General features: G+C 44.6%; 1 protein-coding gene across 5 annotated transcripts in view; it reads right to left on the reverse strand.

Annotated features, from left to right (window-relative positions):
- The window catches only part of DAB1 (DAB adaptor protein 1), a 277,838-nt gene that overhangs the window by 29,169 nt on the left and 225,450 nt on the right, over nt 1-23,219 (reverse strand). For 3 of the 5 annotated variants that reach the window (XM_065873775.1, XM_065873766.1, XM_065873756.1), the window contains 2 exons: nt 3,227-3,277; nt 3,088-3,135 (listed from right to left, as the gene is read on the reverse strand). The exons of the other annotated variants lie outside the window; for them this stretch is intronic. In XM_065873775.1, coding sequence (XP_065729847.1) covers nt 3,088-3,135; nt 3,227-3,277 — 99 coding nt within the window. The remainder of the gene's footprint in view (nt 1-3,087; nt 3,136-3,226; nt 3,278-23,219) is intronic. 5 annotated transcript variants of the gene reach the window in all.

Consider the following 23,219-nt stretch of genomic DNA (forward strand, 5'->3'; position numbering starts at 1 on the left):
ACATTGGAGATAATGTCCAGATAATACCTCCTTTGCAGATTTATTGACAATATTACTAGCAGGATTTTGAAGTTTGGGCAAGCCTGGTGAAAAAGGCACAAAAGATTCTTTTCGCTGAAAGTCAAGTAGCTTAGTCTGGTTAACTCACTTTCAACTCTTCCCCTTAAGCTTTCAGATTGAATGAACGATGCGTGGCACACAATAGGGCCCTATACGTATTCACTTCCCTCCCAGCTACATAATATGTTTTTTTTTTTCCGTACACGTTGGACTGTGAGGTGTTAGGCACTGTGCTGGGTGCTCGGAACATAATGATGAGAAATGACAAGTCCCAGCCTGCAGGGAGCTTACAGTCTGGTGGGGACGATCCATAGATATAGATTGTAAAACTTGCTTGTTTTCGGGAAGGCTTCTTTAGCATGTGAACAATAGTTTATATTATTTGATGAAATGATGCCAATCCTTAGGCTCTCTCCCAAACCCACAAAAGGCGTAATTCTATTTAAACCATTCAAGGGAAGCTTCTGGGCTTCCTGGTCCTTGGGACTCAAAGCTTTGCAAATGGCCCACAACTATTTTCAGTGGTAGGAAAATATTAAAATGAAGTTAATAATTAAGTCGCACAATTTACATTTCAAATGTGTTGAACTCGTGGCACACTTTCACTAACATCATAAATATAATTTATTGGCTAATTTTCTCCTTAAGCACAACTTTTAAAATAACCTTCATTCTTGAGCTACAGACTTTCCTCCTGCCAGATGACTTCCACTCAAGGATTAAACAAGAAAAAAACATGCAGAGGCATTAAACATAGATTGGTATTTCATTCCATTGGATTTGCTGCTTAAATAGAACCTTGAGTTAATTAAATTTTATAGAAAAAGGGGATTCTTAGGCCATAAAATTAAAAATAATTCTAATAACCATATGTGATTGAGAATCTGGACTAATGTCTATTTTCACAGGCCCTCTCCCCAAGTTAACCCTAGTTGTTTCATTTGTAGCTTAATAAGCCATGTTCCGTCTGATAATATTGTTGTAATTAATCACTTTAACGGCCTCATGAGAATAAAACTAACCATTCACATTTGTAAAACACTTTATAGTTTACAACACGTTTTCTGATACAGTACGCTCATGTTGGACGCTCCCTGAGCCCTGTGAAGTCGGCAGCCCAGGAATCTCTCTCGCTCTCTCTAGTTTGCAGATAAGCTATAACAGAGGCCTGGAGGTTAAGTGACTTGCCTCTGATTGGTCAGCTAAAAGAAGCTGGGCTTGACCCACAGACCAGCCAGCATCTTGTTTATCCATCGGTCCCTTTACCAAGCCCTAGGTAGCCTTCCTTCAAGGTAGAAGTCCAGCCCCACAATATTCTCTAACCAGAAGCCAGGGTTCCCACGAGTCCTGCCATGACACACATCCATCTGAAGAAGTCATCTCCAAGGTCAGCTCCAGATTCCTCCTCGCCTTCCCATTCCTGGCCCTTCGGATGTCTTCAGGTAGAGACAATGGTTGTCAATGGCAGATTCTGCCCCTTCTTTAGGCCCTGGGCGTCCTCCAGGGTAAGCAGAGTGACCCTGGAAGCTGCCAAGGCCAGTGAAGGGGTTGAGGAGGAGCTTGGCTGTTGAGGGGGGAGCCCCTCGGTGTCTCCATCAGGCACGTCCCCTTCCCCCACAAGCCATCCTCTGATACGAACAAATGATGGTTTTCCAATAACATCTGGAGTGCTGTACAACCTCTTTCAGGGTTAGACCCCTGGTCCTTCTTTCTGCTAGCCCATTGCAACTAGACTCCTAGGTCCCTCCTGTAGCGAAGTTCTGAAAGTGCCACTGATGAAGGCAGAGGTGCCCTTGACTGGCCCCCAAGACATATTCACACAGACCCACTCCTGTTCTGACATGAGGTACTCCTTCGTTCAGGACAAGTATGTAGCGCCTACTGTACATCAGCTACTGTGCCAAGAGCAGGGGATACAGGGATGAGTAGGGCATGTTCCTGTTCTGAGTCTCATGAGCTGCCTGTTCTATGGGAAGACAGACCTATAGACAGAGAAGCACCCGGGGCTCACGAAAGGAGGGGCTGCCTCAGGGCCTTTGCACACGCTCCTTCTCTGACCTAGATCACTCATTCCCTCCCCCATTGCCTTTCCCACCCATCCTCCAGGACACAGATTAGAGGACTTTATTTCTTCCTGGGAAGTGTTTCCTAACTCAATTTGTACCCCAAATTCCATTGCCTCAAACAGCTTATGTGAGACTCTCAGAACAGTGGTTGTCAGCCTTGGGTGTACATAAGGGAAAAATATGGATGCCTGGTTCCCACCCCTTGAGGTTCTGAATTAGTTGGTTTGAGGTACAGTCTAGTAACTGAAACTTTAAAATCTCTCAAGGTGATTCTAATTGGCAGCCCAGATTAGAACCCCTGTCCTAGAGGCTTCCCAAATGCCCTGTACTCAGGGGTGACAACGTTCACCGGCCTATGTATTAACCAATCTGAATAAACACTGGCTGCAAACCAGTACACTTATTCCAGGCTAGACCGACCAAATAGCAGCCTTGCCTGGTTTTAATCTCCACAGGTGGACCGAGCACATCCTGTTTACATGTCTGAATCCCCACTATACTACATTATACTACACTATACTATGCTCCCCTACCCTACCCTTCTCTACTGACCCCACCCTCTCCTCTCCTATGCTATGCCATGTCGCACTGTGTTATACTTAGAGCTCCCTGAGAATGGGGGTTGTGTCTTCCTCTCTATTGCATCTCTAGCATCTATCAGAACACCTAGGACACGTCAGGAGACTGAAAAATATTTGTTGAATGAAATGAAGGGGTGTCACGTCCTCTCCGACACACACTCCTTCTCTTTCTCATGCGCGCAAGCAAGCACACACACATACCCATGCCCCGACTCTTCTCCTTCATCGCGGGGCCCACCAGGAGTCTCCTGGGAACATCAGGATAGGCAGGCACTGGAGCAGAGCAGAGCGCCTGCCATTCCTGCAGGAGGGTGAGGATGCATGGAATGGATGAGAATGCCCAGAGCAACCCTCATTTCACAAGAGCCTGGACGCCTTACCTTTGTTGCCTCAAAAATCTCATCAAAGTCCATCGGCAGTTTTCTGTTCTGTAAGCACAAGGCATGACTTATGAGCATGAAATGAGCGATGGGACAATGACATGAAACAGTTAATCAGGTCGGGCCCTCTCACACTTACAGGGGTCGCCACTGCAAACCGTTCTTCAAAATCTTCAAACGTACAGCTGTTCTGAAAGCGTAAGGGATGATGAATGAGGATGAAGTGAATGACGTACAAATGACATGGGTTTATGAGTTTAATGATGACGGGATCTGGTTTACACTCCTGTGGTCTCAGGAGGTGGGAGCTGTTGCTAACGTACTGTGAAAACTCTAGAATATGCTCCCAGCATATGATAAAACACGGGCCTGACGAGGAAATACAAGCAATGGGGAGTTTGTAAGTTTAAAGTCCATCTTCCTTAAATTACAGCCCTGACTCGACCAGTCTCAACAGTGGAAGCAGATAAGAGCATGATGTTTACCCTTGAGATTTTTGCTCTAAAAAGAAAAAGTGTTATCGGGTGTTTCAGCCAAACTTAGTTAACTTGGAGCAGTCTGTGAACAGCAGGTTTTATAAGTGCCTTTGTGCATGCGGCCTTTTCTGCTTGAAATGCTCTTCTCAGCCTTGCAAGCCCAAAGCTCACCCAATTCCTCAAATCCAGCTGAAAGGCCACCTCTTCCACGAAGCTTTCCTTGGTCCCCTAGGCTGAAAACCATCCTCCGAGAGCAACAGCGCATCGCTTGTGCCCACTACACAGTGAACTCCCTGAAGCAGGGACCACGATGCATTTGTTCTTGAATCCCTAGCAGATCGCAGGGGATCGGGCTTGAAAATGTATGAACAAATGCGCGCTACTAAGAACAGCTGGTAGTTGACCAAACCTAATTGTTTTGATAATTTTTTTGTTTTGTTATTTATAACTGTTGAGAGCTTTGCTAAACCGCTCCATAATATTGCTGCCTAAGTATCCACTTTGTGTGGCCAAGCGGCCTGCACGGGCCTTGAACTGACACTAGCCTCTCCAGCGAGGCAGGCCCTAGATAACAACCCACAGAGTCACAAATCAATGTCAGTTTCTGATATGACCATCCTAACAGCCCTTATGATCACACTCTCCCCAGCCTCCCAGGGCCTTCCTTTATGTACCCCTTAGATAAGATTCCTTTGACACTTAACAAAACCCTGCTTTTTTTTGTTTGAATTGACCAATCTGGCCTCAGGCTGGGAACCCTAATAAAGGCAAGTGCCCAGGTCCTGCTTTGCTCTCTGCCTGCATCCTGCCCTGACCGCCCCTCATGCCCCTTCCTCTAGGAACTGAGAGTAATAAACTTCTCTATTTCAATTCCCTGGTGGTCTTTCGCTGAACCCTGGCTCACCATCCGACAACACCCCAGGGCTTTACTTAACCAATGTTAATTTAACAAAGTCACAACATTAATACATATTAGTATGTATAACATCTCTATATATATACACGTGTATTTTTTCTTTTTCCCTTTCTTCCTTCCTTCTTTCCTCCCTCCCTCCCTCCCTCCCTCTCTCCTTCTCTTTCTTTCTTTCTTGGCTGCGTCCAGTCTTAGTTGCGGCAGGCGGGATCTTCACCGCAGTGCGGGCTTCTCTCTAGTTGTGGCGCATAGCTTTTCTCTTCTCTAGTTGTGGCGTGGGGTCAAGAGCGCGTGGGCTCTGTATTTTGTGGCACTCGGGCTCGCTCTTTGCGGCAAGCGAGCTCAGTAGTAGTGGCGCGTGGGCTTAGTTGCAGCATGTGGGATCTTAGTTCCCTGACCAGGGATCGAACCCGCATCCCCAGCAGTGGAAGGCAGATTCTTTACCACTGGACCGCCAGGGACGTCCCTGTATACATATATTTTTAATGCCCATGTTTTGGTCTACACTTCCAGGCTAATTACACGCTGGGTGACTTCCAAGCAGTGTAACATTAATATAAATCTGAAATATTGACATTAAATTGGAGTTACTATGCTTGAACAGGAATGCATTGTTTCCAAATTTTGAGGAGAGCTTCCTGTTGGCCATGGAGGAGTGGAGAAACCACCAGCCATGATCACTTTCACTCTGACTGTAGCAAACGTGACTGTACATCACTCAGCCCCAGTTACAGGGTCGCAGAGCAGAGCAGGAAAACCCACATGCCCGTACCTACCGCAGCAGAGCCTTCGGGCCAGACACCAGCAAATTCCGTCATCAACCACCTGCTCCCACCAGGCCCTGGCTCGCCAGGGGTCAACAGTGGCCAAGAGAAGAGGAGGAAGGACCACATCAGATAACCACTTTAATAATAATAATAATAATAATAATAATAATTATTATTATTTGGCCAGAGACAGGGAGACAATATTAGTCTAAGTGATCCTGTAACCTACGGTGTGGCCTGAGAGGTTAAGGTTATGCTGCTACATCCTTTATAAATCTCACACTTCTAAGGATTTATGGCACAGCCCCTACCAACTAGCTCTGGGTCATAACTTTTAATAAAAACATTTTTTAGTGTCTAAAATCTCATTACATCTGTCCAATATAAAAAAGCAAATGGCTTCAGAGCATGATGGATGAATTAAATAAATTTGAAAAACAGCCGGTGGGAGAGTCTCATAAAAGCCCCACCACATAATGAAAATGTGTGAGGACAGCCAGCACTGGTGTGAGTCCGTCACTTTGCTGGTGACAGAAGAGGGGGCTTTTGGTGAGGGGTGGGGCTGGGCTGTGAGGAGGCGATTTCCATAAATTCAGATGGAGATTGGTCTGGACGTGAGAGCAAATGCATCTCTTCGGAGTCACACAAATACGGACTGAATCATGGCTGTGCCCCGTGCTGGCTGTGCGACCCTGGACAAGTCCGTGGGCCCCAGTTTTCTCGTCTTCAAAGTGGGGATGATAATGATAACATCATCTCAGGTTTATGGAGAGGGTTAACTGAGATGTGTGTGCAATGTTTTGGTTGGTGTTTTGCACATAGAGATGTTTATAAATCAGAGCTATTATTAGGATCTTCTCATCCTATTTCTCTGGCTCTGTTTTGCAATGCAAAGGAACACATTTTTTAATATTAAGAAACTATTACTATACGATATTTGGAAAAAGATAGAAGAAGAAGAAAAAAACATCTTGCGGGAAGCCCCCCTTTAGAAATCACCCCCACTTGAGAGCACGGACCAGATCCTGTGAAAAAGGATGCCCAACACTTCCTGGCCTTAGTCCTGAACCCCTCAGTCCACTGTTGACCCCACCTTCTCCCTCTCCTCCCTTCTGTCTACAGTCTTACCTGAGCATCTTCTCATCTATACCCTTTGTACCTGGAGCTTGTGGTTACCTTCCTGTTTTGATCTTGGCTCAGTCATTTCTTGGAGTTCCTTCCTCCCACCTGGGGTAACCTTCAGTACCACTCTGGGCACTTCAGCCACCCAGTGGGAGACCCCTCCAGCCAGTGCACTTTCTCTCAATTGATTCTCATGGGCAGAACCTGGAACCCATTCCCTAGTCTCCCTGCATCCCCACCTCCTGCTTTACCCACAAATACTACTAGAGTTTTTGTTCTTTTACCTTCAAGTCTTTTTTTCCCCCTTATTAGATACATTTCTTACAGTTACTATCATGGCATGCATGCAGCTTTGTATTCTGCTTTTAAAAATTCAATATGAGGAATCAGACTCCCTGACTTCAGACTATACTACAAAGCTACAGTAATCAAGACAATATGGTACTGGCACAAAAACAGAAATATAGGTCAATGGAACAGGATAGAAAGCCCAGAGATAAACCCACGCACCTATGGTCAACTAATCTATGACAAAGAAGGCAAGGATATACAGTGGAGAAAAGACAGTCTCTTCAATAAGTGGTGCTGGGAAAACTGGGCAGCTACATGTAAAAGAATGAAATTAGAACACTCCCTAACACCATACACAAAAATAAACTCAAAATGGATTAAAGACCTAAATGTAAGACAGGACACTATAAAACTCTTAGAGGAAAACATAGGAAGAACACTCTTTGACATAAATCACAGCAAGGTCTTTTTTGACCCACCTCCTAGAGTAATGGAAATAAAACCAAAAAATAAACAAATGGGACCTAATGAAACTTAAAAGCTTTTGCACACCTAAGGAAACTATAATCAAGATGAAAATACAACCCTCAGAATCGGAGAAAATATTTGCAAACGAATCAACAGACAAAGGATTAATCTCCAAAATATATAAATAGCTCATGCAGCTCAATATTAAAATGGGCAGAAGACCTAAACAGACATTTCTCCAAAGAAGACATATACGGCCAAGAGGCACAGGAAAAGCTGCTCAACATCACTAATTATTAGAGAAATGCAAATCAAAACTACAATGAGGTATCACCTAACACCAGTTAGAATGGGCATCATCAGAAAATCTACAAACAACAAATGCTGGAGAGGGTGTGGAGAAAAGGGAACCCTCTTGCACTGTTGGTGGGAATGTAAGTTGATACAGCTGCTATGGAGAACGGTATGGAGGGTCCTTCAAAAACTAAAAATAGAATGACCATATGACCCAGCAATCCTACTACTAGGCATATACCCAGAGAAAACCATAATTCAAAAAGACACATGCACCCCAACGTTCATTGCAGCCCTATTTACAATAGCCAGGTCATGGAAGCAACCTAAATGCCCATCTACAGACAAATGGATAAAGAAGATGTGGTACATATATACGATGCAGTATTAACCATAAAAAAGAATGAAATTGGGTCTTTTTATTCTTTGGATGGATGGACCTAGAGACTGTCATACAGAGTGAAGTAAGTCAGAAATAGAAAAATATATATCGTATATTAATGCACATATGTGGAATCTAGAAAAATGGTACAGATGAACCAGTTTGCAAGGCAGAAATAGAGACATAGATGTAGAGAATACACATATGGACACCAAGGGGGTAAAGCGGGGTGGGGAGTAGTGGTGGTGGGATGAAGTGGGAGATTGGGATTGACATATATACACTAATATGCATAAAACAGATAACTAATAAGAACCTGCTGTATAGAAAACAATAAACAAAACTCAATATGACAATCCAATTTACTCACAATTTGAACTTCCAGTGAGGATTTAAAGGAAGAGATTCTCTTGGGTTGTTTTAATACAGTTGTAGCCTGAATCGTCATTAAGACATAGAAATAAAGCTTCCACAGGGAGTTTACTTTCCCATAATCTCTTTGGAGCACTGGGGACACTACTATTGTCCCATAACTGAATAAGGTAACTCTTAAGACCAGACCCATGTTACTCTTGCAGCAAACGTGAGTGGATGAGATGGGACTTGGTGTGAACACGTTAAAAAGGATGAAAACTTATTTATGGCTGCCAAATAAGAAACCTGCAGTGGTTCTCACCCCTGGCTGCACAATGTAATCCTCTGGGGCAGCTTTTACAAAACTTCGCATGCCTGAGCCCTGCATCTAAGACTTGGATTCTACTGGTCTGGGGTGGGGTCCTGGCATCAGTAGGTTCTAAAAGCTCCCCAGGTGATTCTAACAGGCAGCCAGACTTGTGAATCACCATGTTGGGGAATGAACTCTCTGTAGGAATAATTCGTGAAAGTCCTACTGGGAAAACTGAAGGCATCTTGATTGATTACATAATTGATTAATTAATTTCTTCAACAAACATTCCCTGGGTGCTTTCCACTTGCTGTGTCCTGACTAGGCACTGGAGATAACAAAGACAGATAATACTTGGTCCTTGCTCTCTTGAAGCTCAGAGCAGAGCCAGGATATATAATCATTCTAGCATGGGGGGTGGGACAAGAGTGGGGCAGGGAGGGCACAAGGCATGAAGATCTCAACTCAGAACCCAAGCTGATGCTGCAGAGGAATGAATTCAATTATCCATTTAGAAAGCTCAGGAGGAATGGATTAACTTAAGTGATCTGTAACTGCACCAAGGTGGGTACTATTAACACACCTCTTGATTCCAGGCATTTGGACACAGGTGCTGTTGCCTGGTGAGTGATTTAACAATGAAGACATGTGCTAATAAAGACTAATGCCCTCTGGGGTATCTAGGAGTTTATGCTCTCTGTTAGCCAGGAGTAAATAGCCACTTTCCTAATTCTCGGGAGAGGAAAACAGGAAAAGCTCTGTTTGGCAATTGAAGAACAAAGCGGGGGTGGGGGGAGTTGAGATGCAGAGTAGAAAATGTGATGTTAATAAATGATTTCTCCCAAGAGCCGCACTGTCCAACAGAACTCTCTGTGATGATGAAAAGTTGTACACCTGCCCTTCCAACATGGTAGCCAGTGGCTACACGTGGCTATTGAGCCTTCAAATATGGCCTGTGTGAATAATGAATCGCATTTTAAATTTTATTTCGTTTTAATTGATATCATTTTAAATAGCCACATGTGACCAGCGGCTACTGTACTGGAGAGCTAAGCTCTAGATAACAGATATTAAAAAACAAAACAAAACAAAACAAAAAAATTCAGCTGACTGGGTGCTTTCTAAACACTAAACATATCCTTTCCTTATATAGTCTCTTCTATTCTTTTAAAGAACACCCTACCTTTGCATTGACCAGAAGGGTTGTCTGGGACAACTGAATTCTTTGCTACGTCTAGACAGTACCGTGAAATCAAATTCAGTTTGCAAAAACAGTAGCCTTCTTCTGGATGTAAGTTTTGTCATTGCCTGGGCTAAGCCAGACCCAGATGTTGGTGGGTTTTTTTTTTTTAAAGGAAGTTAAGATTCCTTTAATGGATTTCAAGTGGAAATCCATGGAACCTCATCATCATTCCAACAGAATGGAATCCCCTTTAAGGCCAAACTGTCCCAGCCTACTGGGATTTGGGGCTCAGTGGTCTTGCTGGACTCAAGGCCTTGACCTAACAGAGGAATTTGTGCTGCTTTGTGGATTTGTCCCTGTAATGACTGAGAAGTTGCCCCTAACTACTCAAAGCTGGGCTGCATTTTAGCAGTTAATTGCCCTCCTTCTGCCAGCTACCATTTTAGGAGGGTCCTAAAGGTTGTCTGGAAGGCTAGAGGGTGGAGGGAAATGGTTAGACTTTATAATGAAAGTTACATCTTCCCTTGAAGCGCACACAAGTGTAATATATCTGCTAATCCCTGGGACAATGAAATATTTACATCCAGCTTCCTAAAAATGAAGTTGGTCCTTAAAACAGCCTCCATTTTCCCCTTTTTTATTGTGTTAAGAACACGACATGAGATCTATCTTCTTAACACATTTTACAGTGTACAACACAGTATTTACTGTTAACTGTAGGCACAATCTCTAGGACTTAATCTTCTTGCATAACTAACTTTATACCAATTAAATAGCATCTCCCCACCTCCCTCTCGCCCAGCTGCTGGCAGTCACCGTTCTACTCTCCGCTTCTATGTGTTTGACTACTTTATGGACCTCATATAAGCAGTATCCTGCAGTATTTGCCTTTCTGTGATTGGCTTATTTCACACAGCATAATGTCCTCAAGGTTCAGCCAAGTTGTCACATAAGCAAGGATAGACTTCTTTTTCAGGGCTAAATAATATTCCACTGTATGTATATACCACATTTTCTTTATCCATTCAGCCATCAATGGATATTTAGGTTGAAATGGCCTTTGTTAACATGCAAGAAGAATGTCAGGATGCAGACTGGTGGTAAAAGGAATTTGCTGGTGCTTTATCCAGGGGCATGAGAAAGGTAGATTCCTTGCACGAAGGTGAGGGGGCTAGGTTGACTGGACTGTGCTAACGTGAATGAACAAGGGCAGCTGTGGCTGAGGACTCTGACTCGGGAGTCTTGACCTTCCCAACTTTAACCAGGTCAAGAAAACCAATGTGCTTGCATTTGAAAACAATGGTTGCTTTTAAAGTGAGAAACAATGTTTTTAGGAGAGGCAGGGTGGGGAAGTGGGCAGAGGGATATTAGAAACAGCAGCTTTCACAAGACATGGAAGCAAACTAAATGACCATCGACAGAGGAATGTACATATATACAATGGAATATTACTCAGCCATAAAAAGAATGAAATAATGCCATTTGCAGCAACATGGATGGACCTAGAGATTATCATACTAAGTGAAGTAAACAAGACAGAGCGAGACATATATGATAACGGTTCTATGTGGAATCTAAAAAAAAGTAATACAAATGAACTTATTTACAAAACAGAAGCAGACTCACAGACTTTGAAAACAAACTTATGGTTACCAAAGGGGAAACGTGGGGAGGGGGATAAATTAGGGGCTTGGGATTAACATAACACACTACTATATATAAAATAGATAATCGACAAGGACCTACTGTATAGCACAGGGAACACAATATTCTGTAATAACCTATATGGGAAACAAATCTGAAAAAGAATGGATATATGTATATGCATAACTGAATCACTTTGCTGTACACCTGAAACTAACACAACATTGTAAATCAGCTATACTCCAACAGCGCTTTCAGTTCAAACTTCTACTGTCATTGGTGTTTCCTCGGGTGAATTCCGTCCTCACTCTGAGCCTCAGTTTTCTCCTCAAGAAACAGGAAGAATAATGCTTACAACATGGGCTCGCTGAGAAGAAGTGGTGAGAAGGTGGATGTACATGAAAAGAATTAGCACAGCAAGTGAGAGAGTAAAATCCCTCTAAGGACGTCAGTTCCCTTTCCAAAAGTACAGAAAGGGAAGGAAGGATGGGAGGGAGGGAGGAAGAAGGGACGAGGGAGAGATGGCTGGGAAAGAGATAGAGAGAGGAGCGAGAGAGGAAACGAAGAGACAGAAGGGAGGAAAGAAAGGAAGAAGAAAGGAAAGGAAAGCCATGGGATTATATGCTTGGTAAGTGAGGTTAGGCGGGTTCCAGGCCATGGCAAAAGTCTGGGAAACACTGGTCCAGGGAAGGAACAAAGTCACCTGGAAGAGAAGCTAAACGTGTGGAATGATTTTCATAGGCCAGACATTGGTCACAGCAGGTTCCCGCTCCTGCATCTTTTCCCCAAGCTTGAACCCTGGCAAGGCTGGACCGTTGTGAAGTGCATCAGCCCCACTGTTCATGCCGTCTACCCCGCACCCTTCTCTTCTCCACTGTCTTCCTTACACCTGTTTCAGAACTCAGTGGGCAACTCTGTGTTTTCACACCTGGGTTTTCTAAAACACATCCCTTATTTTCTTGAAAATACACCTAAGGATGGGGTTGGAGGTGCAATTTGTAGGCTGCTACTGATTATGCGATAAGATACTAAGATCTAAGTCAGCCTGATCTCAGCAACAGTGATAACGGGAAGGAGATGCTGGTGGTGATGCCCAGGAAATGATGGTGTCCGTGTTGAGGGGGGAGCAGCGGTGGGGACACCGATGGCGGTCATAAGCCGTGATAACCCACCACCCGGTCCCTCCACATCAATTAATTGAGCATCTTCGATAAGACACAGCCCTCGTCCTTACATGGCGTGGGGGAGACAGAGGAGAAAACAGGGACTTATCACGATTGGTGTCATAAATGAGATGATTCACACAAAGCCTGTAGTATATAGGGCGTAGTTCAAAGTGATGAAATGATTCACGCCTGTGGTTATTACTGCTAGTATCCGATCCCATCCTGAGGGGTCAGACATTTTGAGACAGTGGCAAGAACGGTGCTGGGGATTTTGATGGTATCAATACTGTTGTCACGAGGCAGTGATTATAAAGAGAGAGATGATAATCTGGCGAGAGCCCACATGAGGCCAGTGATGGGGATGAAGAAGAAACGCTGAAAACACCAGTCTACCATGGAGCTTCTCTAGAAGCCCTGCGGGATGACTTCATGCTCTGATACGTGGAAGCTTCCAGGACTCTTGATCCCAGCTCCAACCCATGACCTCACCCCAGAGCTCTGACGTGTGACAAGGACGAGTTTAGAAAGCGGGGGGGACCTTCCTTGCTGTGGATCCTTTGTGGGGGAAGGTGCAGGTTGCAAGATAGCTTGGCTACGTTACCGGCTGTCAACAGAATAAACACACCTGCCCAGGTCTAACATAGAGCGACGAGAAACCAAAGGGGAATGATTTCCCGAAGCTTATAATTATTTGTTTTTCATTCTCTCTTCCTTTACCCCATCTCTTTTTTTTTTTAAAAAAATCCATTATTCTAGTTCCACATTAGCAAAACTCAAGGATTTTTCAAAAACTCCTAACAAGATTTGGCGCCAGTTCAGTACTTTGAAAAGGGGTGAATTAGAATCACAGGAAAGTGAAATTGGCTCCTGTCAGCAGGATGACAGGCTCTCAGCACACTCCTGGGGGGGCGGGCAGGGGGGCTCTCAGACAGGCCGTCAGCTCTTTCTCCGCTGCTGCGTCGCTCTTGGAGAGGCTACTCCTGCGGTCCAGATGGCACCCAAACGGTAACAAGAAATATTGGATGGAGTTGAAATCAAGCGAGAGCAGCAGAGGCTCAGGCTGAAGGCAGAGCAAATCAGAGCAAATCACAAACGGAGAGATGTCACAGCAGAGGAAAAAATAGTCATGGAGGGCTCTGCCTGCTGCTCTGACAGCCGTTCCCTGTAGAGTGCTTTTCCTTTTCTTCGCTGGAAGAATGCAGATTTTATATCTTAGGCATTCATTTCCTTACTCCTTCGTCCCTGGATTCAGCTCTCAAGGCATTCATTTCATAATTAATAAACTCTCCTTGAACGCCTACACTGGGCCAATATCGTGAGCACCGGGATGCTGTCCCTTCTCTGAGCCGTAACAGTCAAGTGAGGGAAATGGGAGGATGCCCATTCAGGTCAGAGCAAGAGCAGAGTTATGACAGGGGTACCGCACTGAGGATTTTCACGGCGCATGGACCACTTTCACTGCTGCAACGCCATTCACAGGACTGAAGCCAACTCCACTGCAAATGATCAAAACAAGGATTCTGTTTTCATGCGACTGGAATTTGACTAGTTTACCCATCTCTTGAATTTTTCTTTATTGTAAAATTAGGGGACTATCCACCTCACAAGACTGAAGATTTCCCTGTGTGAGATTTGAGGTAACAGCTTAATGAGCACAGTGCCTGACATATAGCAAAAAGACCTCCATTAGTGGGTCAACGATTCAGTGGAGTATCCTTTCAGAATACTATGATGATTTTACAGACCTATTTGATGGCATTTTTGAAAGTTTTATGAATTGCAGAATTGCAGAGGAGTAAAATTAGAAGAGGCTATGGAGATCTCTAACACAACTCAACCCTATATTTTTTTCAGATGAAGAAACTGAGGCTTTCAAGGTTTTCAAAATCATGATCATGTTAGTGGCCGAGCTAGGATGAAACCCCAAGTTCCCAACTCCTAGTCTAGTTCCTTTATTTCCATCACAATTCCCCTCACGGGTGAACAGACTTAGAGGAGGCAAGAAGAAGTAAGAGCAGAGAAACCCAGCTCACAATTTACAACAAGGAAACTAAGGCCCCAAGGAAAGCTCAGCTTGCTTATATGTAAGACAGCAAGAGAAATGTCTCCTTCACAGAATTCCAAGGATCAAGAGAGGTGATGTTCACCAACAGTCTAGACTTGGAATGCAGCCTATAAGTTTGAAGCCAGAGGAAAGCTGTGAGAGCATTATCTATACTTGTCTCAGATTGATTATCCAACCTATAAATAGTTTGTAACTTTGTGTCATGATTTCACCTGCCCTCTTAACAGGTCTCTCAGTATATTCCTTACCCTCTCAGGCCTTGGTACAAGCTACTCCTTGTGATGGGCTGCCCTCCCCATCCTTGTTCATCAGGAGACCCTGGAGACTTGGGTCTACTCACCTGTTCCAAGCCTTCCTCTAAGGCCCTCAGGATGGACTAGATGATCCTCCTCTGGGCATCACACATGTCCAGTTATAATGGTTGATTGCTTTCTCTCTTCTCTACTACAGACTATGACCTCGTGACACTAAGTTCCTTGTATGGGAAACTGTATCTTATTCATCTTTGTATTCCTAATGCCTAAATAGCCCAGGGGCTAACACACAAAAACAAAATACACTGAACTGACAGATTTAAAAAAAACAGAAAGAGTAAATGGATGAACTTGCATATACAAGAGAATAGAAAACTGAACAGAAAGAAACTTGGTGATAGCATGATTTACAAGGCAGAGGGCATGGTAGTCCTTATGGTGTTTTCAAATGCTCAGCATGTATGTGTGCACGCGCATGCACACACACACACACACTCACTCACTCACAGAGACATGGCATTTGCTATCGTAAACTCCAAAAAGGATGTCGTATCCACTGTCATTTGACCTGATGAGACTTTGTAATCAGAGTAAATGGCTCCGGCTCTAATTTCAAAGAAATACTAGGGGGATGTTCCAGAAAAAGTTATAAGAACAGAAATATGCTATTCTTCTAGCTCTTCTAATATCTGGATGGCATTTTCTTCTGAATTCAAGTCCTTCCCATTAGCGAGACCCATCGGCGGCTCGAGGGTGGCCGACATTCCTCACTACTCGAAGTCCAGCCAATACCTGGCCTTACCATCCTCCCCGGCAAATGATAAAATGATTGCATCCCATACTGTCCAGACTCAAACTTAACAGGTCCAAAGAATTTTTGATCTCCCCAAACCTGTTCTTCACTTGTCCTCTGATTTCTGTAAAGGCTACCAACTCAGGCCTAGATGCTCAAATCTCCAAGTGTCAAAGTGATTCTCCATCCCTCTCTCTCCCACACCCCGACAGCCAATCATTCTTTAAGAAACTCTGATTCTATCTCTAGGACGTACCCCAACTCCTCTGCCTGCCCCTCTCCTTCTCCTCGGCAGCATTCTCCTTTCCCCCTTTAGTTCATCTCCCACACGGCAGCCAGAGTGATATTTTAAAATGATCAGATCAGGTTCACTGCCCTGATGAAAACCCTCCACCGTCTTCTGTTACACTTGGGATAAAATCCAAACTGCTTACCATTATCTATACTACTGTCCATGCTCGGCTGCTGCCTCTGAGTCTGAGCTCATCCGCCACCACTCTCCCCTTTCCCACCACACTCTGGCCAACACCAGTCTTCTCCGTGTTCCTGCTGGACCCCTAGAACACTCCTGCCTCAAGGCCCTTGCCCTCGTCTTTCCCTGTCCTGATTCTACTCTCCACCTGGTTGGTTTCTTCTCGTAATTCAGATCTTGGCTCAGGTGTCATGTCCCTAGAGACCTCCTCTATGTACCTACATACAGTCACAGCTCCCAGCTCCTGTCACATTTTCCTCTTCGGTTTTGTGCTCTGCGTGTCTGTTTACTTGCTTGTTGGCAGCCTTCTCCCATGAACCGTGAGCTGTGCAAGGGACGGGACCTGGTCTGACTTCTATAGCCCCTGTGTCTGTGCGTGACATACGATGGACACTAGACCATATTTGTGGAAGGAGGAAGGAAAGAATGCTTGAACAGAAAAATGCATAAGTGACCAGAGGCTAGTTCTAGGAGGTACCTTCCAGTATTGCAGAAACGATAAAATTAAAACAAAAGGGGCACTTTGTGTGAACTACTATAGGGTCAAGGGAACACCACGTTTGTCACTTTGACACCTGTGCTCTGATCTCTGCCTTTTTTTCCTGTTTGTTCTCTGGTGCTGGACACCCCAACTCTGAAGACAATGGAGCTAGGGCTACAGGATGGCATATTCAATGAGATCTCATACAGATCCCACAAGCAGAGACCCTCTTTACCTGCGTCCTTGCTATGTCTTATGAAAGACCTTTTTAATTTAATCAGTATCTCTGCTTATGTCACAAGTGGTTGAGATCCTTATTTCTGGTTTTTCTAGGTCCATCAAGTCCCCAAATGTACAAGTTACTCTTGATCCCTCTCTCTCCCACACCCTGACATCCAATCATTCGAAGAAATGCTGATTCTGTCTCTAGAACATACCCCAAACAGTCCATTCTGGTCTAAAGAGAAAGGAATGAGCTAAATAGTAACATTAAGACCTCATCCCTTCTTGGCCAAGCAGGGTTGTCAAGCAGGATGATAACCATAATAGCTGATGCTTAGACGGAAGTTCCTCTGTATGAACCAGCCACTATTCTAACGTGCTTTCGTACAATAACTCATTTAATTACCATGACGAATGTAGGTGTTACTGCTATCCTCATTTTCAGAGGAGGGAACTGAGGCACAGAAGGGTCAATGAAATTGCCCAAGGTCACACAGCTAGTAAATGGCAGAGCTAAGATTTTCACCTAAGTGGGTGAACTTTGAAGTACGTACTCTTTAAGAATTATGCTAGGGTGAGGAGAACAAAAGGTGTGAGACAATGTGTGTTTTACGATGAGGGTGAGACGTAAGGGTTCTGGAAGGAGCAGCCACAGTGGGTAGTTCAAGTCTGTGCCAAGTCCACGGCCATCCTCTCTGGAGGACCACGGCCCAATCACACTGCAAGTGTTATCCCTACAGTGATGACAGGGGTAAGGGGGCTAGGACTTCCGAGGTGACAGTGGAAACAACAGCCTAGACACAGACAAAGAGACAAGGCTACCAGATTACAAATACAGGAAGGGGGGGGAGAAAACCAGAGTACCATGTTGACGGCACGCAATGGTGGGAAGGAGTAATACTGGAGATAAGGCAGCTGCTAAGCTGCTGGAAAGAAACATGATGATACGCTGACAGGACTCTCTGATAGGTAGAAAAATGAGAGGTGGAGAGGGGGAAAAGTAGTGTAACAAGTGAGAGCGAATGTCACCTTAACATGGAGTCATTCTTTATGCACAAGTGGAGAAGCAAGGGCCTCATCCTGCATCATCAGACTTTACTTCCGTCTCCCCTTAGCAACCCAACCTCAATCTTCTCATTCACCAAATGGAGAAAATAATAGTTGTCATGTTAACTAAACTAGATAAACGTAGTGGAGTGTTGGAATCCAGTGGGGGAACTTTGTAAATCTCCCATTATATATAAATATATGCAAGCCTTACCAAAGCAGATCTACAGGGGCGGGGGCCGAGGAAGTCGTGTTTTTAAAAGTGTCACCAATGACTGTTAGGCAATATGGTTTTTGGGAATCACTGAACTAGACACAGCTTGCCAAGCAACGCACACACTCCCTGGCCCCCAGTAAGTGCTCTGCAAACACTTGTTTCTTGTAACGAGGTTTTTACGCTTTAGGTTGGGACTGTCACTGATCTATGTATTTTTATTCTCCATGATCGTTAATATATCACTTTCTCCTTTTTTACAACTGGAGTTCATTATTCTTCTGCGACCACTAATAACAGCAGTTAAGGGAGGAAGAAAGAGCTTCAACACGATGACTTGTCCAGAAATGCTGAATTACTGTACCAGCAGAGAACGCGTGTCAGCCTCAATGGATGTTTATGGGGAAACTGTATATCACAGCTCTGCTCCTTAGAGTTGCTGTAGTTAAAGTTCTGTAAATGTTAATGATCTGTATTAGAGGAATAAGGATAGACTCATAGCAGCAGCAGTTAACAGACAGCCCTGAATCCCATTTTCTTAGCATGTCACAGAGCTCCAAGGAATTTGGTTTATGCCCACTGAAGGAGCAGGCGTGCACTGGGGCACCTGTATCTTGGGGACAGTACTGTCTTTGCTCTAGCACAGGTAGCGTGATTGGCAAAGAGTTTCAGGAACAAAATGGATAGAGAGCGCCTCTCTTCTCTTTGAACTCTCACTACGTTCCGGTCTTAGAGACAGCTGGACCCAGTGGGAAGAGCGTTCACTGTGCTTGGGTAGCATGGACCCACACCCTGGTCTGCCTCAGATCACTTCCATTCCTGCCTACAGTCCTCATGGAATTATTAATAGCACCCGGCCCCCATTCCATTTCAAAAGCGACCCAGTCTGGATGATGAACTAGGTCACCCTAGCTTCAGGGTCAGAGAGAGCTGGATTAGATTCTTAGTGATGCCTCTTCTGGCCGTGCTGATTTCACTTCTCTTATCTTCAGCAGCCTTTATAGTAGAGAAGAGACCTACATCTTAGGGTTATTTGGAAATGTCTTGACGCAGGGCGTTAAGTGCCTTCCACAGGCCCTGGCTTGGTGGTGCTCAACATTTGGTAGTCACAGTTGTTTGTTATCTTCACCCCACAGCCCTGGCACTCCCCTGCAGGTTCAGCCCCCTCCCCTGTTAAACTTGATCTTGTTGGCATTACTGCTCGGGCAGGGAGAACTGAAGGTACTCCGGCTCCTTACTGCCCCTAGGGACACTAAAAGCACCCTAGAGGTTGAGCCAGGTCTCACTCATCGTCATATTTCTTGAAATACTTGGTACAGTCCTTCGTTCATAGAATAGCTCATAATAATGACTATGGCTAACACTTACTGGGTACTTACTATATGTCAGGGGCTGTTCTAAATGTTTTCCATGCGTTACCTTATTCAAGTCCTCAAAAGAACTCCATGAGGTAGGTACAACGGTCATCATCCTCATGTTATAAGCGAACACACGGAGACTCAGAGAAGTTTAAATAACCCACCCAAGGTTACGTAGCTGGTAATGGAGGGAGAAACTTTTCAAGCCTAAGTAGTCAGTCTTCAAGGCTCACACTTTTAAGTGCCATCCCATGTGGCCTACGAAGTACTGAGCACCTACTCTGGGCAAACATGGCCGCGATCGTCTCTCCATGGTTTCCACCAGACAGCCCCTTTCACTGTGGTCTCGGCTCCCACCAGGTAGCTCCCTCTGTGGTCTCAGTGCCTGATGGCAGCCCCAGCTCCTGGGCTCTGCCAACACCATTGCCTTCCTTTGTCCTTTTAGTGCTAGGGATCACTCTAGTAGTAACTTCCAACTGTGACTCATCTGGGTTGGCCCACTGTTTCCCATCTGGCTTTTCAGCTTTTCTAAGACCTTGGTAACTAGTTCCGCATGTTCTTTCCCTTTATTAAATTGCCTGGTGTGGGTTCTGTTTTCCTGACAGAGACACATAGGTAACTCCGCTAGCTACATAACGGTCTCCTCCCCACCTGCCAAGCCACCTGCCGCAGGCCACCAGAGTGATGTTGAAAAATACAACCCCAACAGTGTCACTCCACCACCTGAAAGCAACAGTGGTCTCCCAACAAGTCCCAGCTTCTCAGCACCACATTTCAGGCCCTTTGCTCCCTGGGGCCGGCTTCCCTTGGTATCCTTGTCTCCTTTCCCATGAAGGCATCCTGTGGTCCTGCCATCCCAGACTGCTCATCAGTCCCTGGGATAAGTGAGGCTTTTCCACATTTCAGTGCTTTTAAACATTCGGTTCCCTCTTCCTGAATACTGTTCCACCCGTTCTCCAGTGCCAAACTCCCACCATCTTTTAGGATTACACCTAAACTCTATCCCTTGGGTGAAGACCTCACTGAACTCACTCAGGCAAAGTTTACTGCCCCATCCACTCTGCTCCCATAGCATCTTGGACACAGCCTTTCACAACCTTGATTATGTTGATTGTAATTGTTCTTACATGTCTATCTTCTTCCTGAGACCATTAAGATTCTTAAGCAGCTGGTCTTGTTCATCCTTATATCTCTAGGGAATAGCACACTGTCTGGCAGGTAGGAGGCTCTTAGTAAATATTTGCTAAATGGATGAGTGAATGAATAAATAAGTGAATAGAAGTTGTAAGGAACTCCAAAAAATAAATAAATAAAGAAGGGCTTTGTAGCAATCAGATGGCTGGGATTACAAAAGTAATGAAGGTCCGTCACTGCAGGTATGTGAATTGAAACCCAAGAGTCAGAGATGTTCGTCTGCACTTATCACAAACCTTGGGGGATTCTTGTTTTGGTGGGAAGGCTAAACTAGATAGCAGCTCTTAATGTTCCTATTAACTCTTAGATTCTAGAAATTTAGGATTCTATCCCAGGAAAAATTTTTTTAAGTACAGCTAAAAGAAAGTCCACCCAAGAAAACATCAGAAGAGGCAAGCTTCTCTTTCATTTGTGGGAATACACAGATTCAGATTCCTTTCCCTCACTTCGGGATGATATCCTCCCTTGCGACACCTATGTTAACTGTGTTGTGATCATTATACTCTCCCTACAAGGTGGCGCTTAAGGAGGAAGTGAAATTGACAAACGTTCAGACTAGATTTCAGCCAATTACGCAACATCTTGATCCAGATTTCAAACTAAAGGAAAAACTAACCGCTAAATTGTGAATGAAATTTTATTTGCCATGAACGATGGGGGACGGGGGTGTAGGGAAGAGCTGTCCAGAGAATTCTTGAAATCCTTCACGTGAATGGATTGCCTCTTCCTACATTTGCAGCAGAGAAATAGAAATAAATCTAGGGCAAGGGAAACCAAGCAGATGCTGATTGTAGGGGGACAGGGGTCTTGTAGAAAAACACCAAGGAGTTTGGAGGGTTGGGGGAAGGGGTGGCAAAACGGACAGCTTTCTGAGCTTCAGAGGTGGGTGGCTTTCATTGAGATGTGCTCCTTAACGTTCAAAAATATCTTTTCAACATCGGGATGAAGAAAGTGTGCCAGGCAGAGTGAGGGTTCAGAAATGGCTTAGACATGGCCACGCCCTCATAGAATTCAGTCCAGAGGTCGAGAGAGGTGTTCACAGCCAGGCAGGGAGTGTTGGGCCTCCGGAGCTCTAAGTGCTCAAAACCAATGAGTAATGGGAGATGGGAACTGAAGCCTGAGTACTAATTCTGAACAGGTGAGGGTAAGGTGATTCTGACCAGGAGATGGAGGACTTTGCATTTTCTTTAATTCTAAAGGCAGTATATTTTAGTGGAAATTGTGTGGGTGCCTGAGTCAAAACAATGTAGGGTTCAAATTCTGACTCTGTGATCGTGGGTAAGTTACGTGACCTCTCGAAGCCTCAGACTCCTTATGTGTAAATGACAGCTACCTCCTCGCAGGGTTGTAATTACTGAAGGAGATAAGCCGAGACCAGAGCCTAGGCTGTCCGTGGCACAGAGCAGATGCTCAGTGGGGTCTGCCTGCTTTTTTTCCACAGCTACGTTAGCCTTAGATACGGTACCTATGGCTACTGTCCTGGCATCATAAAACAAAGGAAGAAACTGAATGGAGGCCCGGACTTCATATCCAATCATCCGGATGTTTACCAGTTTCTCCCAGCCTGGCTCCTTTCAGATCTAGAGCCCTGATTTCAAGCTCTCTAGAAGGACACTAAGGAGGAACAATTTTTTAAGCACCTACTCTGTGCCCAATGCTTGCTCAGTGATTTGACTTGATTATAATACTTGGTAAACTTCTTCCCATCCAGGGCACTAACTTCACGGGGCCACCAGCCCACAACTTATTGCTGGGCACTTCAAGGTGTGCTCCTTTAAAGCCAGGTGATAATAAATGAAGATACGAACGGGGCCTGTGGGATACACGGCTTGGCAGCTGAGCTACTGGCAGCAAGACGATGAGTTAAGTACATAGGGGCAAATGGAGTGCCAGAGGAGATGAATGATTCTGAGGTCCACCACTGTAGTCACCTTTACCATACAAGGATTCCCTTATAGAACCATTTATCTGCTGCTGAACTACTTCTAGGGGCACAGAGCTCGCTACTCTGAGAGGCTGTCCCTTCTTCTGAAAATCAGCTCAGATGGCCTGAAATTTCCTTCTCATCTTGAGCCCAGTTTTGCCCTCCCTTGTCATTAAACTTGAGCCTTTCTCTTAATCATAGGACAGCACATAAACAGAAGCAACTAATACATCCCATCCCTCAATCTTTACTTCCACAGCATCTCATAAAAGCGACCCCTCACTATCACAGGAAATGCTTTCACATTGCCGCATGAGTCTCCCGAAAGGCCTGAGATGTTGGTAGTGGATGGTCATCCATTCCGCTCTGCAGCCCAGCGAAAAAAAGTCTCAGGAAGTCGAAGTGATTGACAAAGGGAGGAAAGAACCTCAGGGAGGTCTGATCATTCCTTTCAATTTCTGAATCCGTGTTTCACCAAAAAGAAATTAATGTCGAGGTCAACGTATCCATTTGACAATCTGTGTCCTTCCTATTTACCACGATGCCAAACTTTTCAGAATCTCTCTGTTGAAGGCCAGGAAAAGTTCAGCTAGAATTCACTGGTTCATTATTACCAATAATTAGAAAGTCTTTCATGCCTAATACAACTACATAAAAGGCTTTTAAACTGGGCAATTTAAAAGGTGAAGGATTAAAGATCTTTTACAGCTGAAAGAATATTACATGAGGGCGAAAGCG

The sequence above is a fragment of the Phocoena phocoena genome, chromosome 1, assembly GCF_963924675.1.
Source record: "Phocoena phocoena chromosome 1, mPhoPho1.1, whole genome shotgun sequence".
In the NCBI taxonomy this organism is placed as follows: domain Eukaryota; kingdom Metazoa; phylum Chordata; class Mammalia; order Artiodactyla; family Phocoenidae; genus Phocoena; species Phocoena phocoena.